At 26.7% G+C, this 16,995-nt stretch overlaps 1 protein-coding gene across 2 annotated transcripts in view; it reads left to right on the top strand.

Annotated features, from left to right (window-relative positions):
• Positions 1-16,995, top strand: part of LOC111622177 (vigilin-like) — a 79,816-nt gene that overhangs the window by 41,098 nt on the left and 21,723 nt on the right. For both annotated transcript variants that reach the window (XM_023364526.1, XM_023364531.1), the window contains 8 exons: positions 841-1,041; positions 3,841-3,972; positions 5,317-5,535; positions 6,488-6,574; positions 6,681-6,815; positions 6,896-7,114; positions 9,741-9,882; positions 12,289-12,434. In XM_023364526.1, the coding sequence (XP_023220294.1) occupies positions 841-1,041; positions 3,841-3,972; positions 5,317-5,535; positions 6,488-6,574; positions 6,681-6,815; positions 6,896-7,114; positions 9,741-9,882; positions 12,289-12,434 (1,281 nt within the window). The remainder of the gene's footprint in view (positions 1-840; positions 1,042-3,840; positions 3,973-5,316; positions 5,536-6,487; positions 6,575-6,680; positions 6,816-6,895; positions 7,115-9,740; positions 9,883-12,288; positions 12,435-16,995) is intronic.

Raw genomic sequence — 16,995 nt, 5'->3', positions numbered from 1 at the left:
GCATTCTAGGGCGGTACAGACTGCACACAAAACTGTATGACAAAGTAAGAGGGTTGACCTTGAGAGCAAGGAAGGTTTGTACCATCAGAGCCTGAGCATATAACTTGACTAAATTTCTCAATGACAGTGAATGTCTCGAGACTTCAATGTCTAGTAGTCACCTTAGTATCATCATAGGTGACCGACTGCTTGTGATTAAGATAGTCTCTTGTACTCTGTAGTGCTATTTTGGCAGAGTAGGGTCAAATTACTTAGAGTTGTGATATGAAGCATGTATAATAATGCTCAGGCAACAGTAATAGTGGATGAACAATGGAAATTGAAGGTATTCATTGAATCAATTGGCTATAGTACTCTCCAAATTTGATCTCATAGAACATGGGTGAGATGTTCTGGGAGATGCACTACTGAAATGAATTTCATCATCAGAGTGTAACCCAGAATTTACCTATACTCTTGATTGAAATATAAATGAAATTAACACACAAAGTTTTGCATCAATAGATGCACAGCATGTCACAATCGTAAGAGAGCTGCAACACTGTCATGCACAGCTTGGATGGCTCTACTTAAGTGGTCATGCTGCGTTCTGTTTTGAAGTATTGGAGTAATGCACTTCCCAGGAAAATTTGCATATTTTTACAAAAAAGTTAATTTATTCTAAAGTTTTAGCATATTTTAGTAAGTTTACTGGAATTTACTATCAGATTTAGCTGTATAGCATCTGTCTTTTACAAGTCACATTGTAGTCCATCCTTAAGTTTTTGAATGAGTGTATATTCATAATTATAAAATGTAATAATTTTTTAGTATAACATTTATTCAATATTTTTATTTTAGGTAAATATCACATTTCCAGAAGCAGGTGTGAAAAGTGACAGAGTTATTATTCGTGGCGCTAAGCAAGATGTAGAGCAATGCTATCATTATATGTCTCAGATGAATAAAGAATTAGTAATGAACAATCATCAAGTTGAAGTTCCAATTTATAAACAGTTTCATAAGTTTATTATTGGAAAGGGAGGTTCCAATATTCGTAAGGTAATTAAAGTTTATGAAGTTTATTTTTCATTAATTTATATAATAATCAGTTTTCAAAAAAAATTTTGTGAAATATAAATAGGGTTTCTAAAAAGACAGATTCAAACTTCAGAAATATGTTAATGATTTTATTTTTAAAAATTTTAAAAATTATATATATATATATATAGGTACAGNATATTATATATATATTTATTTATAGTCTTTTGTCCAAAAAATTAACTTGGTAAAAATTAATTGTAAACAAAATTTTTTTTGATAATTGTGTGTGTTACATCTTCAGTATACAGATATTTTTTTCATGGATTTTTGTATTAATAGACAACACAAATTTATATATTGTCTTGAATATAATAATTGACAACCTTTTTGGAACAGAAAACTGGCTATATAAAATTAGTCCTGGAATAGAATCATTCCATGAATTCATTTTCAAGTTTTTTAACAATTTTTAAACGGTTGGTGTATTGATGAAGGACCATTCAACAAGAATCTGCTTTGCAATAATTTTTACATTAAAATTTTTACATTAATTGCTTTTTGCTAGTACTCACAGGTTTTGTTGGATGTCATGTACTAATTTTCAGGTAAACATGATGCAAATAAATAAAATACATATATGACATGAATAGGAAAAATATTCAGCACATTCTCTGCTTATTTCACTATGGATTTATTTGCATAAAAGTATGAGTAATAGTTATGCTAACTATTTGGTTTAAATGGCAAATGGATATGCAATTTGATAAAGATAATTTTCATTTCTCTCTTGCACCAAATATTTGATCCTTGTAAAGAAAAAACCTTCAGTTCTCAAAAATCTAAATGGCTAATAATCATAATGTTTTATTTAAGCTAGACATTATTGTATGTTTTAGTATGGTTATTAAAAGATAAGGTCTAAAACTGAAGGGAAAAAAAATATATTAAGAGTGTTTGGCTGAAAAGAGAGAGAATTTATACTATTTAAAGTAAAACTTGCATATAAATAAAATTTGCATTCAATTTTATTCCTAGATTATTTTACACCATTATTTTAAATAAAAGATGAGAATAATTTAATTTTATCTGTAAAACACAATAGTTTATATATAATAATTATTACATATTGATGTATTACATCATTTTTTTATACTTCTGTTGGAAAGAAGGTAAATTATAATATTTTTAAAATTATGAAATTTCCTTAAGATTAATAAAAATTGAAATGAAATTAACTTCAAATAAGAAATGGATATATAATTTTTTTTTTTATCTTAGTCATCATCTATAGTTCATTTTACAGAAAAGAAAAAAATAAATAATTATAGCTTTGAACTGTCATTCTAGATAATGTGATCACTGATAAAATTCAAAATATTTATTTCTAATGTTAAGTGCAATTTTTTAAACACCTGCTTTATTTATTAATCAATCAAAATCAATTTTAGTTTAAATTGCATATAATTCTTAATGTTCAAACTAAAGTTTTGCAAAACTCTGAGAATAGGTTTGATATGATTTCAAATTCACATTGATCATTCAATTCAGTTTGAATTTAAAATCTTATAATTTTAAACCCAAAACAATCTGAAATAATATGATTAGTCCCAGACATAATTTGATATCTTATATCCTGTTTATATTCTATCAAGTTTTATTCCAAATTTTTTCCCTCCCACAAAACAAAATATAGTAATAATAATGGAAAGGAGATGACTCACCATTCTATTTAATTAACAGTTTTAAAACTAGCTATTATTTACATTATCATGTACAGTAAAACCTGTCCAAAACAGAACTTGAATAAATGGAAACCTGTCTAAATGAAAAAAAATTATTTGGAACAGAGTGATTTTCTTTGTTAAATTCTGCTATAAGCTGGAAACCTGTCCAGCACAGAAATGGAAAAAGAACTAAAATCGCCTCCATGTATAACTGTCACTGCAGAACATGACAAACTATTCCAAGAACCATTTTGAACCTTGTCATAAAAATGAAGGTCATGTTACAAGGAAATGTAAGAACATAAGATCTTTGTTAATATTAGTCTTTATTGGAATTAGCTAGTAGCAAAATAACTATCAAGAATCAGGATGAATTTCCTGAATCAAATTCTTAAGAACAAGCAACAAATGTAATTCATGAAAGCATTGATAATAATGTAACACGATGCTGCCAATTTTCCTGGTGTGGAGAGTTAGTAACCAGCTAATATTGAGTATTCAAGAACAAGTTGATTAACATGTTGAAAATTAGAGATTGACATAAGGGATTAATTAGTGTTAAAATTCCTTGAAGTCAGGACACAGAATAACTTATTTTCTGTATTAGTATAATGCAATTAGAATTTCCAATGGCAGAGCAAGATACTAGTTTTTAACTCTTGAATTGGCTTATTCTAAGTAAAGATATTTGTAAAGATTGTATCTGAGAAGTGTTCAGATATTTAGCACAAATTCTTGAGAGAAATGAGAACTTTGTGCTATAGTATTCAATTTTTGTATTTGAATACTCCCATCTTTGTTGGAATCACATTGGATTAAGACTAATAATAAAATGTTTATATGCAAAAATGACTTTATTATAAAAAAAATGTATTGGTGTAGTTTAAACATTAAAAAAGAAAATACTAAAACCTGTTCAAAACAGAAAAAATATTTTAGTACTGTTTGATTTTTGTTTACATGTACTTAAATTTGTTTCTTTTTGATTTAATTTTTTTTTCTGTTTTAATTTCCATTATAAGTTTCATTACCAAATGCAACTTAATGATGTCATTAGTTAATCAAGAATAACACCAGCTTTTCTTATTTTTAGATACGTGAGGAAACGGATACAAAAATTGATCTTCCAGCTGAAGGTAGTGATTCTAATGTGATTACAATTACTGGAAAGAAAGAAAATGTATTAATGGCTCAACAGTTGATTTTAGATAAACAGAATGAATTGGTATGTATATGTATTTGGAATTTTGAAAAATAAGTTAATAAAGTAAAATTTTAGATTTTATTTTATTGGAAGTAATGTAAATATTAGAATAACTATTAAGAATAACTTTCAGTTTTGCATCTGTAGCAATCTAACTACAAACACTTTAGATTAGAAACTTAATTAGAATAATTAGATTATTGGCCATAAATGGAGGAGAATGCCTAAGCCTGTAAGATCACTTGCTGGACCTTTTCATATCTAAAATATGAATATTGAATGAATTGATCTAATGTTCTCCTAGCCATTGGCATAATTTTTTCAATTGTAATATTTATAGATAATTCTTTTGGCCATATTTCTATTTTGAACCTTCTAGGAATTGCCAAAATTTTATAACTCTTAAGCTTCGTCAGATAAATGTATTTTAGAATGACCTACTTTGATGCTGTATTTCTATTTTGTATAATTGTTACAGTTAAACTTCTTTAATTCAGTGGCCATTAATTTCAATTTTACACATTGAGAATTATTACTGATTGAAAAATGATTAATAAAATGCATCACAAAATACTTTGTAAATTCTTTATCTGTATTAATAACTAAATAGAATTTTGATAGTTACTAAATGTCAGATAAGACTATATTCATTATTTATCTAATTATAATGAACTAGCAGTTCCTGCATCTTCACCGCGGGGATTTTGCAAGCAAACCCCATTTATATTCAGTATTTCAATGACCATAGTAATTGTTATATAACACCTACCGCTAAGAATGATGAGAATTGCTGAGAATCAAATGAAATATTTTCAATTTGATCAATTTTCTAGAACATTTTCAATAGTTCTATAATTGAACCAATATGCAATAACAAATTTGAATTTAAAACGGTTCGAACATTTAAAAAATCGAAGTATATAAAAATATTTATAACAATGTCTGAAATGTTATCAATTTAATACACCTAAGTACTCAATGAAGATTATACGTAGTTGAAAACAAAAAAAATCACATCTAAAATAGTACAGTAGAAGCCGTTCTTCGGGTTAAGCCTTAATCCTCTCCCTCTCTTTCCGTGGGGAGAATTTCCAAAAATCTCTTCTTAGTGTGCATTTTCATGACATACCCTAACTGTGTACCAAATTTCACCTCTTTAGGTTCAGCGGTTTGCTCTGGATGATGATGAATCAGTCAATCACTCACTCAGTCAGTCGGGACAAATAATTTTATATATTTAGATGAGAAGCTGAAGTTTTGCTTAAATTAAACAAATCAATAAATAATAGTATTAAAGGACTAAAATTTATAACTGACATCAATATATTAATTAATAAAGTAATTAACTAAAATTCTTTTATATAGGAAAATGTTGTACAGCAAGACATTATCATTCCTGCAAAATTTCATAATTCTATCATTGGGGCCAAAGGGAAATTAATTCATTCAATCATGGAAGAATGTGGAGGTGTCTCAATACGTTTTCCTCAAGTAGGATCTGGCAGTGATAAAGTGTCAATTCGTGGACCGAAAGATGATGTCAATAGGGCAAAGAAGTTACTGGTTGAATTGAGTAATGAAAAGGTATATATTTTCTTATCACATTTGATATTTATTATGTAATACAGTTTTATGAAAAATTTTTATTTAAAATTGATATGTCTACTGAAACTGTCAGTCTGAAATTAAATACAAATATTGTTAGATTCTTATAATTTATTTTGTCCTTTTATTGAAATAGAATTAAATATACTCAATAAGAAATCTACACATACAATCATAATACTAAATAACTTTCTAATTTTAATATAAAATTATCTGAATTTTTTGTGTAATATCACACAATTTCACCTGTAAATTTGAGAATCAGTTTTATGATATTGTCTGTTATATCATCATTGATTATCTTATATGATATGTATTAACAATGCTGATATGTTTTGTAGATGCTTAATAATAAGGCTAAAGTGTATTATTTATGATAATTCTAAATATCCTCATAGATGGTTAAAAATAGATAATTTTTATATTTGTATAGAATCAATAAATAGAATAAACTAAAAGTTACTATGTTCACAATGCTATATAATATAATTTTATATTAAAATTTATTAAAACTATATTACTTAAGTCCATAATTTCAATAGCAGAATATAGGTAATAGTACAAAACTAAAGATTATTAATATTTATATATTAGCCATTTAATATTTTTTTTTATATTTATGTAATGAAATCAATATACACAGCTGCAAATATTTAACTTTTTTGTGAGGATGCTAGATTTTTCAAGATTCTTTTTTGGACCACTTTGAGGTTTCTTGTGTTAATATTTATTCACTTAATACAAGGCAAAAGCCCAATGTAAAATGTGCATATATACTAAATAAAAGTAAAATACAATAAACAACAAATTTAATTTAAACTATCAAGAATACAAAACCTAAAAATAAATTAATTTGAATGTTTCTCTCTCCATGAATATTTAATTTATATTGTTTAAATTATAATAAATTAAAAGAATCGTAATTTTTCAGCAAAATGCTGGATATACAGAAGAATTGAAAGCAAAGCCTGAACATTTGAAATTCTTAATAGGAAAGAATGGGGCCAATGTTAAGAAGGTTAGTAAAATATTTTGTGTGTTAATTTAGTTTATGTGTGTTTTTGATGTATTAAATAAATTACTTTGAAATATTTTAACAATTATCTCATTAATTTTTGTTATAGATAAGAGATAAAACAAAAGCAAGAATTATTTTTCCATCAGAAAAAGATGATGATCGTGAATCGATTGTTATTATTGGCAGAAAAGAGGAAGTGATGCAAGCAAAGAAAGAACTCCAGGATATGATTAAAGAATTGGTTAGAATATTTTAAAAATATGAATAGATTTGAGAGTTTAAAAAATTTATTCAAAAAATATTAATCATTATTTATTTTAGGACAAAGTAACAGAATTGAAAATGAGAGTAGATCCAAAATATCACCGTCATTTTGTAGCCAGGAGAGGAGAAGTACTGCGTCAGATAGAAGAAGATTATGGAGGTGTTGTTGTCAGTTTTCCACGAATTGGTAACAATAGTGATGAAGTTACTTTGAAAGGTCCAAAAGAATGTATTGAAGGTGCAAAACAGAGAATATTGGAGATTGTAGATGAATTGGTAAGTTAAAATGATTGTTTCACAATTACTGGTAAATTGATTGATTGTTAAAATATTAAAATATCTTGAAATTATTAGAACTTATATTCAGTTATCATTATCAATAATTTGAAGAAGTATAGTGAAATAATACTTGTATATAGTATAATTTTATAATGCTCTATAGCAGTGTTTCTCAACAAGGGCGATATAGCTCCCATATGGGCGTTTTTTCCATGTTGAGGGGCAATTAGTAACAATTTATATTTTGGGGGGCAAAAATAATTTTCTGGGTGATATAGTAAAACATTATATTAAGATTAATTAGATATTTTTTGTTATATCGTACAATAATTAAACAAATAACATTATACTAGTCACTAGTCTATTCAATGCAGTACGAATTTGGTGTTAGCCTTGGCCCTGGGCATTGGAGTTTTGAAGTGAAGGGGGCAATACTACGTAACAGTTTTATTGAAGGGGGCGACGATTTGTTAGAGGTTGAGAAACACTGCTCTACGGTATAAAATAAGAATAGACTAGTATCAATGCATAACATACAGGTATCCCTCATATAACAGTAGTTATGTTCCTAAAAAGTGCCATGTTATGTGAATGCATGCTATACAAAACAAAGGACTAATACAAAACTGGGTTAGGTTCCAAAAGTATATTATTCTTTTTTGTTACTATGAGAAATATGTTTATTAAAGCAATCAATAATTAACTAATAATCGCAATTAAAAGTACTGTATTATGTATTAATATTAATTTTTGTTAAACAAGGGCATTTCTTTTTACAAAGTATCATTGTAATATCAGCTTTTTTGTTGATCTTGATCAGAATATCAGCAATGTCATTTTCTTTTATTTTTACGATAAAAATTTTTTATATATGACAAAATAAAAATGTTATTAATCAAAAAATTTGTTCTAGTGAGTCATATTTGTTCAATTGAGGACTGAACATTTCTTTTTCCTCCGGAATTTGTGTTCAATACCAAATTGTTTGAATTAGAAACAGTTTTAGTACCAAGGTATTGCTGTATTTCGTATTTTTACGAATGATTAGCTATGGTTAAAAAAAATTTTAATAACACTTAAACATGTTTAAATAAACTTTACTAAATATGAAGATTAATGTATAAAAACCAAACACAGTGACACTCTTAAAGTCTGAAAGCAACATCATCATCATCATCATCATCATCATCATCATGTGGTTGATAGGAAAGATGGTGCAATTTTTTCTTCCTTGTCCTATCATTGTTCCTTGCATTACTAATCTGTATCATCTAGCACGGGTTGGCAACCTGCGGCTCGCGAGCCACATGTGGCTCTTTGGATGTGAAGCTGCGGCTCTTTAGTTCCATACGCAAATATTATTTATTTTATCAAAAAAAAAACATTTAAAAATCGTTCTGAATCAATTAACGAGGATTAGGCACTGATTCTATCTCTCAGCCACTTGTAATCGCTTTTCACCGCACCCCTCCCCCGTGACACGCGTCGTCACTGTCGTCAGTCCGTCGGAAGCTCTCGAATGACGCCGTCGTCGGATGTTTCTATTATCTAATTTGTTGTGAAAAACACTACTTATATATGAATAAATAGATATTTTTTTTTTTTTATGAATTAGTGTTTGTTTTTTTTTATCAAAAAACTTTATTTATGCGAGTACTATTTATTGTTGGCAAGAACAAATTTTGTGGCTCTTTAAAAACTTTGAAATTTTGTAAATTGTAATTTTGGCTCTTCCAACTCAAAAGGTTGCCGACCCCTGATCTAGCATCATCCTAATGATGATCTAAAATTATTTTCATATCATTTCATGATAATGTTTATATAATAATTGAATGATTCTGTTAATAAATCAAAAATATAATTTGTAGATAAGGGTTTATACTTAAGATGCTATTCATAATTTTTATCATTGTCATACAATTAATATTTTTTTAAAAATTATCTGTTGTTATGTATAATAAGAATTAAAGTAACTTTATTATAAGAGTAGATGAAATAGAATTTTATTTTAATGAAATGTAAAACAAACAATATATATACAGTAGAAGCTGCTTATTGTAATCAGTGTAATGTTATCAGAGTTAGCATATATAAAACATGCGTTAAACTTATAAAAACTGGTTTTTTAATTGCATTTTGGTTATAGTTACCATTCTTCAGGTAAATAGATATTTTTAAAGTATAGATATTTGTCATTTTATACCATCAGCTTCAACTTATAGTCAATAACACATGACCATATCAGTTATCTGTCACTTTTAAACATTAATCATTTTAATTATTTGTTTGAACTACTGTAGTTTAAATTGTTAGCACTTTCTTCAATTATACACAGAGTGCATTACTTTCATTGACAATAATAATTTTAAATAATAAATCTTCAACTTATGTTTTTGTTTTAATCTAACCTATTAATGTTAGTTTAATAAAACTTGAATTTTCATTAATCATAGTCTCATTTACCTCAACTTAATATAACCAGTCACTTATTGTAAAGTGACTATAATAATTGGATTGGATTTTGTTATATAGGATAATTAAATTTTGTTGAAAATGTGTAATATAAAAACTTTTTAAGAATTTGTGCTTTTGAAAATGATTTGGAATTAAATTTTATTTGCAGGCATCTCTAGTAACAATGGAATGCATCATACCACAGAAAGATCATAGAACAGTTATGGGGCCAAGAGGACAGAAAGTTCAGAATATAAAAACTGAATATAATGTTCAAATTAAATTTCCTGATAGAGAGTTCAGGCAAGATGGTAAGTAGAGATTGTCACTAAATTATCATAATAAAGGTTTTTTTAATTATAAATACAGTAGAGCGTCGATTTTCCGAATCAATTGGGGACTGGGGTTGTCCGGATAACTGATATTTCGGATAACTGATTTACGTACGAAAAAATAGTTTAATGTATCCGATGTCAAAATTTTTATCCGTTGCGTGTCGCTTTGCGTTGAATTTTCGTCAATGTTAAGCCTAACAAAGACTATTGTATCGTTAAAAATTATTTTTTTTATTTTGTACAAACAAAATAAATATATTGAAAAATATAAAAATAATAAAAAATTATACTTCAGATGTTAATTTAGTATCAAAAACGTAAAATATTTGAGTAGCCCAAGACATAGCCAAAGATTGAAGTGCCACAGCACTGGTGAAAATTTAAATTTGCCGACTGGAATTCTTTCGGATGATTGACTTTCAGAAAATCAACGCTCTACTGTACAAGTATTTTTTTAGTTTTTTAAAATTATTAAGAAAAATAATCTTCAATATGTTTAATTTAATTAGCATAGATTTTGGAAAAAATTATTTATATTTCAAAACTGTGTTAAAAGCAAAACATATGTTAAAATCATAAATTTAGATGTTTATTATGTAATGAATATCTGAAAGTAATTAGGCAAAACATTAGTATAGTAATACCTCAGTTTTCATTGACTTCAGTTATTGTCTGTTTCAGTTTTCATTGATTTTTTTTTTTTTCCAAAAAGTTTGTGCTCTCTTGATATATGACTGATTGAAGCTAGTTCGCCATCAATTTTAGCTTTGAAATTATCATTCTGCAGATGTTCATACAATGATATTTTCAATAAGTAATATAATGATTTAAATACTGAAAAAATACTATAAGGTTCCTGAAGCACTAGGCATTGCGTTTTTGCCTATACAGTTATGTAGGGCTGTTTATATCTTTCTATAAACTTTCAGAAGTGTCTTTAAAAATGAAAAATTTTTAGGCCATTCATTTATTCATCTATCATTGTGATTTTTTCCAGAAATTACTGAAGACATACCTCACTTTTTAGTTTTTTTTCATATTTATTTAATCTTTTCTTTTTCTTATATCTATAGCCTGTCCATCAAAAGATAACTTTTTAAAATAATTTTTCTTAAAGTTAGTCAGTCTTCTTGCTTATTAAGAGATATAACTGGATAATTACAGTTCTAATAGGCTACAAATTTTTTTTATTGCTACTAAGTAAATTTTGAGAGCTAAAATAAATTCAATAGTTTACATAATCAAGCTAGGGATATCAATTTAATGTTCCATTTTGCTAATGAGATTGAAACTAAAGATGACATTACTATCATTAAGCTTTGTTTCACTTTTGAAATTGTGCAGTATAGTAATTTTATATTAAAGTTGCAAGAAATGTTTTTGTCCTTTCTTAGGTCAACACCCATTATATATAAATATTTGAAAAATAGAACATCTAATAAGTATAAATAAATTAATATTTAATTTTTTGATTCAGATATTCTGGTTTATTATTACATTTATCGAGTGAAATTACATAAATGGAACATCTATTACCAACTTATTATGAATGGACAACAATTTTAAACTGACAAATAGACATGGATGTGTAATATTTATGTTTAAAATATAATAACAAAACATTTTAAGTGAACTTAAAAGAGCTAATTAATTAAAATAGTTTTCAAAAGTTTTGTGAAATTTCTTTTAATTGGTTACTACAAAATAATTTTTCTTATTTATTACACTATAGCATAATGACACTGCAAATAGTAACATCTTAATGAATTAAAATTTAGTTTTCTGTGTTGATAGGAAATTACTGTAGAAGTAGACATATGAATTAGTTGGAACCTATCCCAATTTATCTTTTGTTTGTTGATGCTGTCGAAACTGAGGGAGCAAACAGTAATAATATGGATGATGATGATGATAATAATAATAATAATCTGAAATATGAGTATATTTGAAATTGCATTTGTAGCTTCTTTTAAAGAAGATTCATGAAAGAATTATGACACATCTTTACTCAGACTAAATATTGATTTATACTTTTTGAATGCAGTTTTTACAGAACTTGAGAAATATATTTTATTTTTTTTCTAATTATCAATTAGAAAAAAACCCTTTTTCTTCAAATTTCTTCAAACCAATGTAAAAGGGTACTTCTATGGTGTATGAAAAAAAGGATTTGATAGACTCAAAAATTAATTAAATAATTTTTTGTACATAGTCTGAATTTCTAATTGATAATTAGAAGAAAAATATCCTGAGTTCATCATGAAATTGTAAATATATTTTATTTAAAACTTGTTTTAACTAGTAACAAATTTATGTTTAATATGTAGAATTATTAATTTATGATATAGGTGCTAATATATAAATATTATTGTTTTAAAATAGATAGTTTTTCAAATGAAGAAGAATTGACAATGAATGGAGAATTTAACTATTCTATGAATGGGCCTGATGAAAAGCCAAGGAAGAGCGATATAATTCTTATAACTGGTAAAAAAGAAAACTGTCAAGCAGCTCACGATGCTCTTCAGGTAAGTGTGATTGATATTTTTGTTTACTACATGACATTGGTTATGAACCCAAAACATATCATGGGTAAATTTGTAGACTAGTATAAAGTGTGTGCGCGCGTTTGTGTAATATATTTTGTATGTATGTATATATAATTATAGTTGTTTGTCATTGATTATTTTTTCAGTTTTTGAAGCTAAAAAAAGTGCCTACAAGATATGGAGTAATGCTTTCATTAATTGATTTCTTTGCTCATTATTGGCTATAAAAAACTGTTTATTCTAAAATTTATATTTTTATTGAATAGTTTCTTTGAATCTAATTTTTGTGATCTATAGTAAAAATTCTTAATGAATTGATGGTTGAGAAACTGCTATACTGGTATTCAAAAGTAAAGCATGTTTAATTATATCAACTGATATTTCAAAAATTATTAGTCAAAAAATTTTGAAAATTGAGATGTTCATGAAACAGAGCTAAGAATAAACAAAACAATTAATTTGCATAAATTTTAACTATAATTTTTTTATTTTGCATAATTAAAGTAATAAAAATTTAAGTAATCATTCAAAATTTGTAAAGTAGTACATTTGCAGAAATATTGTGCATTAATAAAGTGTGGGAACATCTTATAGCTATACATGCTCCTCAGCCAATATTTTGATTATCAGATTGTTGATCATTTTTAATAATATCCACCCTTCAAGAAGAGCCATATGTATTTCCATAATGTTTTTGCTTGAAGGTTGATATGATGCAATTCATTGCAATATAGAATTTCACATACATTTTACAAGATTCATATTCATAGATATTTCTGGCCACTCTCTATGATGAATATAGTGTTTTACAAGAAATTGCTCACTATCTGTCCTATATTCATGTCCATTATCATCCATAAATGTGAAACACTTCTGAAAAGTCTTAATCCCTACATAAGACTTTTCAGGAGTTCATCTTTATATCTTTAATTATTAATTTGATGTTACTACTGGTAAAATAATTATAAAATAGATTTTTAGAATAATATAACAAGATTCTATAAATATCATTTTTGACTTTGGAAGATTTTTTAGTTTTTTAGATAATTCTAAAAGAAATGCACAAAATTGTCAAAAAAGAATATTTATTTATTTTTAATTTTCTAATTATCTGATATTTATACCAATATTTTTTACTTACTTTATACTCAATCTTCTGTAATTCTGAAATTGTCATAAAGATTTATAACTTAGTTTTTCAATTCTTTTAATTATTAATGAAAATAAGTCAATTTTCAAAATGTTTGTATTTATGTGGAAAAAGGCTATCCAAAATCAATAAGACAAGAAAAATTAAATTAATATTAGAAATTTGAAAAAATTGTTAATAATAAAGCAATAAGGACAACTATTTATACCTTTTTTGTTGTTCTAAAAAAAAGAAGATTGAACTAACATAAGGATGATGCAATGACTTTAGTTTTTATGATATGCATTTAGTGTATCTATAGCATTCCTTTTGTCCAATTGGTGACTGTAAAGGAATGCTATAGACCAATGGTTCCCAATTAGTGGTACATGTATCCCCAGGGGTACGCGAAATTGCATGAAGGGGTATATGCGGCAATCTAAAATCGGTCGATTTAAAATGTAAATGCATGAGATGAAGCAATCAAAAAAATAATGGGTGGACCATCAAAATTCAGCAATTTACATGATGTCGAATGCACAAATTCGTTTATTTCTAACTAAAAATATTCTCGAAATTTCATCAAAAAAATGCATTTGTGACAATACCTAAATGAAATTCTTACGCAAGAAACAAAAATTGTACAATTAACACAATTTGTGTTAATTGTACAATTATCATTATCATCATGTCAGCGAAGTGACAATAAAATATTTACTACCAATTTGCAAAACCTACCTCTGCAAGAGCGGATTTTTTGCCATGACAAACATGGAAACAACATCGTCACCGACTTTAACTCAAAGATGACTCAAGACTGAAGCTGACCAAAAAGCAACCAGATTTTACAAAGTTGTACAAAGAAAATCGTGCACATTTGTCACATTAAAATTAAATAATCTTATGTTATTTTCATTATTATTAGAATTGTATTTTAAAGGTAATAAATGTAAAAAAACCATATTCTATTTATCATTTGCTGTCTACCCACAGCTTCGCCTGCATTATATCGAATATTCTCGTGGAAGTAAGATATTTTCTTGGAGTAAAATGTAGCCTATGTTTATCTCCAACATTAAGCTATCTCTGTGCCAAATTTTATTAAAACCTGTTCAGCGGTTTAGACGTGAAAAAGTGACTGACAAACAGAATTACCTTCAAATTTATATTAGTATGGATTAATATGAATTTCTGCTATAAGGGATATGCGAGTTTGAGCTCTTTCTTGAAGTGGTATGCAGGAAAAACTAATTGGGAACCATTGCTATAGGCACTAAATGCATATTATCATAAAATTGTTGTAAAAATTAAAGTTGTTGCATCAGATCATGCATTGGTTTTGTCTTCTTTTTTAGAACCAATAAAGATAAGTAGAGCAGATAAAGAATTTAATAGTGCTGCTCTCCACAATTAAAAACTGTTTATGTATTAACTAAGTTTTTAATTATGTGCATAATATAAAATTCATGTTTTTGTGAAATATTTTAAATAATAGTTCATGAAAAGGGGGGTTGCTTTTTCTTTATCTTCCAATTTCTTTTGTTAAAGCATTTCTTATTAAAAAAGAAGTTATTTTTATAATTTATTCTTTATTAACAATTAACGTCTGATAAATTATTTTAAATTTAGTTGTTGAAATGTTTGTATTAAAATACACAGAGAGAAGAGATGACAGAAATGGTCTTAGTAGGAAGTATCACTTTCAGTTTAAATATTATATAACATAATAAATGTAAAACTCAAAAAGAATTTAAATTAACAATAGCTTCTCAACCAGTATTAATTCAAATTGCATATTCTAATTAAGCAGTTTTTGGGTTTTATTAGAAAAATTGAAAAAAAAAATTGAAATTTGAACTGTTTCATTGTATTTTATATAAAAATTTGAAAAAAGCCCACAAATTAGTTTCAGTGACTATTAAAGTTCAGTTTAGCAAGAAATATGTTGTTACTGCCTACAGATCAATTTATCATTAAAAACACAACACATTTATTTTCATGTTTGGTTATTTTCATTTTGGAAATTATAAATAACTGTGTAGCAGGCTTAAATCAACTTTGGGATTGTTACTACTACATCATTGTCTCTTCAATCAAATTTACTTATGGCTTGCTACATTAAAACCTAATGGCATGAATATTTTGAAAGTATTTAAGAAATTTTTTCCATCTACTTTCAATGTTTCTTTGAAATGGAATTATTCTTTTGAAGTAAATCTTTTAAGCTGTTTTGTTCTTGATTGCTCTAATAAAAATTACTTTCTTCATCATTTGAGAGAGATATTTTAATCTTTAAAAATATTACTGTAAAATATGGAATGAGTCTATACAAAGATACAGAAATAAAGCAAAAATTATTATATTAAGAGAAGACTGAAAGAAAACAATGTAATTTGTTGATGCCTCAATGGAAGCAATTATTTACCATTTAAACTACTACATGTAATTTTCAAACATGTTCATGGTTCTCTTAAGATAACCCAAGCATTGCCAGATGCATTAGCTAGTACAGTAGATCATCGATTATCCAACTCAATTGGGGACTGGGGTTGGTCAGATAACTGAAAAAACAGATAACCGAAAAATATGAAAAAATACATTATTAGTGTAGTATATTAGTATATCTCATGTAATTAGTATATTAGTATATCGCTATTAACCTACTTTGCGTTGAATTTTCATCGATGTTAAGCCTAACAAAAATTAAAAATAATAATAATAATCGTCACTATTGTATCGTTAAAAATTAGAAAATTAAGCTTCGTTTAAATACTGGCTCCCTTTCATGGTCGAGCCATATTGCCAGCTAAAAACACGTAAAAATCCTATTACAGTAGCCAAGACATAGCCAAATATTGTAGCACCACATCACTAGCGGACATTTGAATTTGCCAACTAGAATGGTCGGTTAACTGATGTGACAGTTAATCAGGGGTCAGATAATTGATGCTCTACTGTATTTTTATATTCATATTTATATTTGTTATATACATTTGGAATTTTATGGTAATTTTATTGTTATATTGTTTAACTATAGTATGTTTATATTAATTAATACAAACACTTTGTTATATCATTCAGAAAAAAGTTTATGCATATTTGTTAATTGCTACTTCAGCTTAAAAATATTAAACAATATATTTTTTTATTTTTAAAATTTTGCTGGATGTAAAAATTTTTCAATAAATAAAAAGACAGTCAATTCCAAAAAATTTTTGTTAAAACTTTGGTCGATCACCTTTTATTTCCGTTAAAATTTCAGGATAAACTTCAGCGACCGGACCTTCCTTTTTAGGCTACACGGTCGCCTATAAACAGTCCTTTAAAATACAGAAATAATCCAATTTAAGCATTAAAACTTGTAAAAAAAGTTGTAAAAAATTGGAATTGGTGATCTTTCGACGTCTTTAG

Source organism: Centruroides sculpturatus, unplaced genomic scaffold (assembly GCF_000671375.1).
Source record: "Centruroides sculpturatus isolate CEXI.00-Female unplaced genomic scaffold, Cexi_2.0 scaffold14, whole genome shotgun sequence".
Taxonomy (NCBI): Eukaryota; Metazoa; Arthropoda; class Arachnida; order Scorpiones; family Buthidae; genus Centruroides; species Centruroides sculpturatus.
Note: the sequence above shows the minus strand (reverse complement) of the source record. Positions and strands in the feature narration are given on the sequence as shown.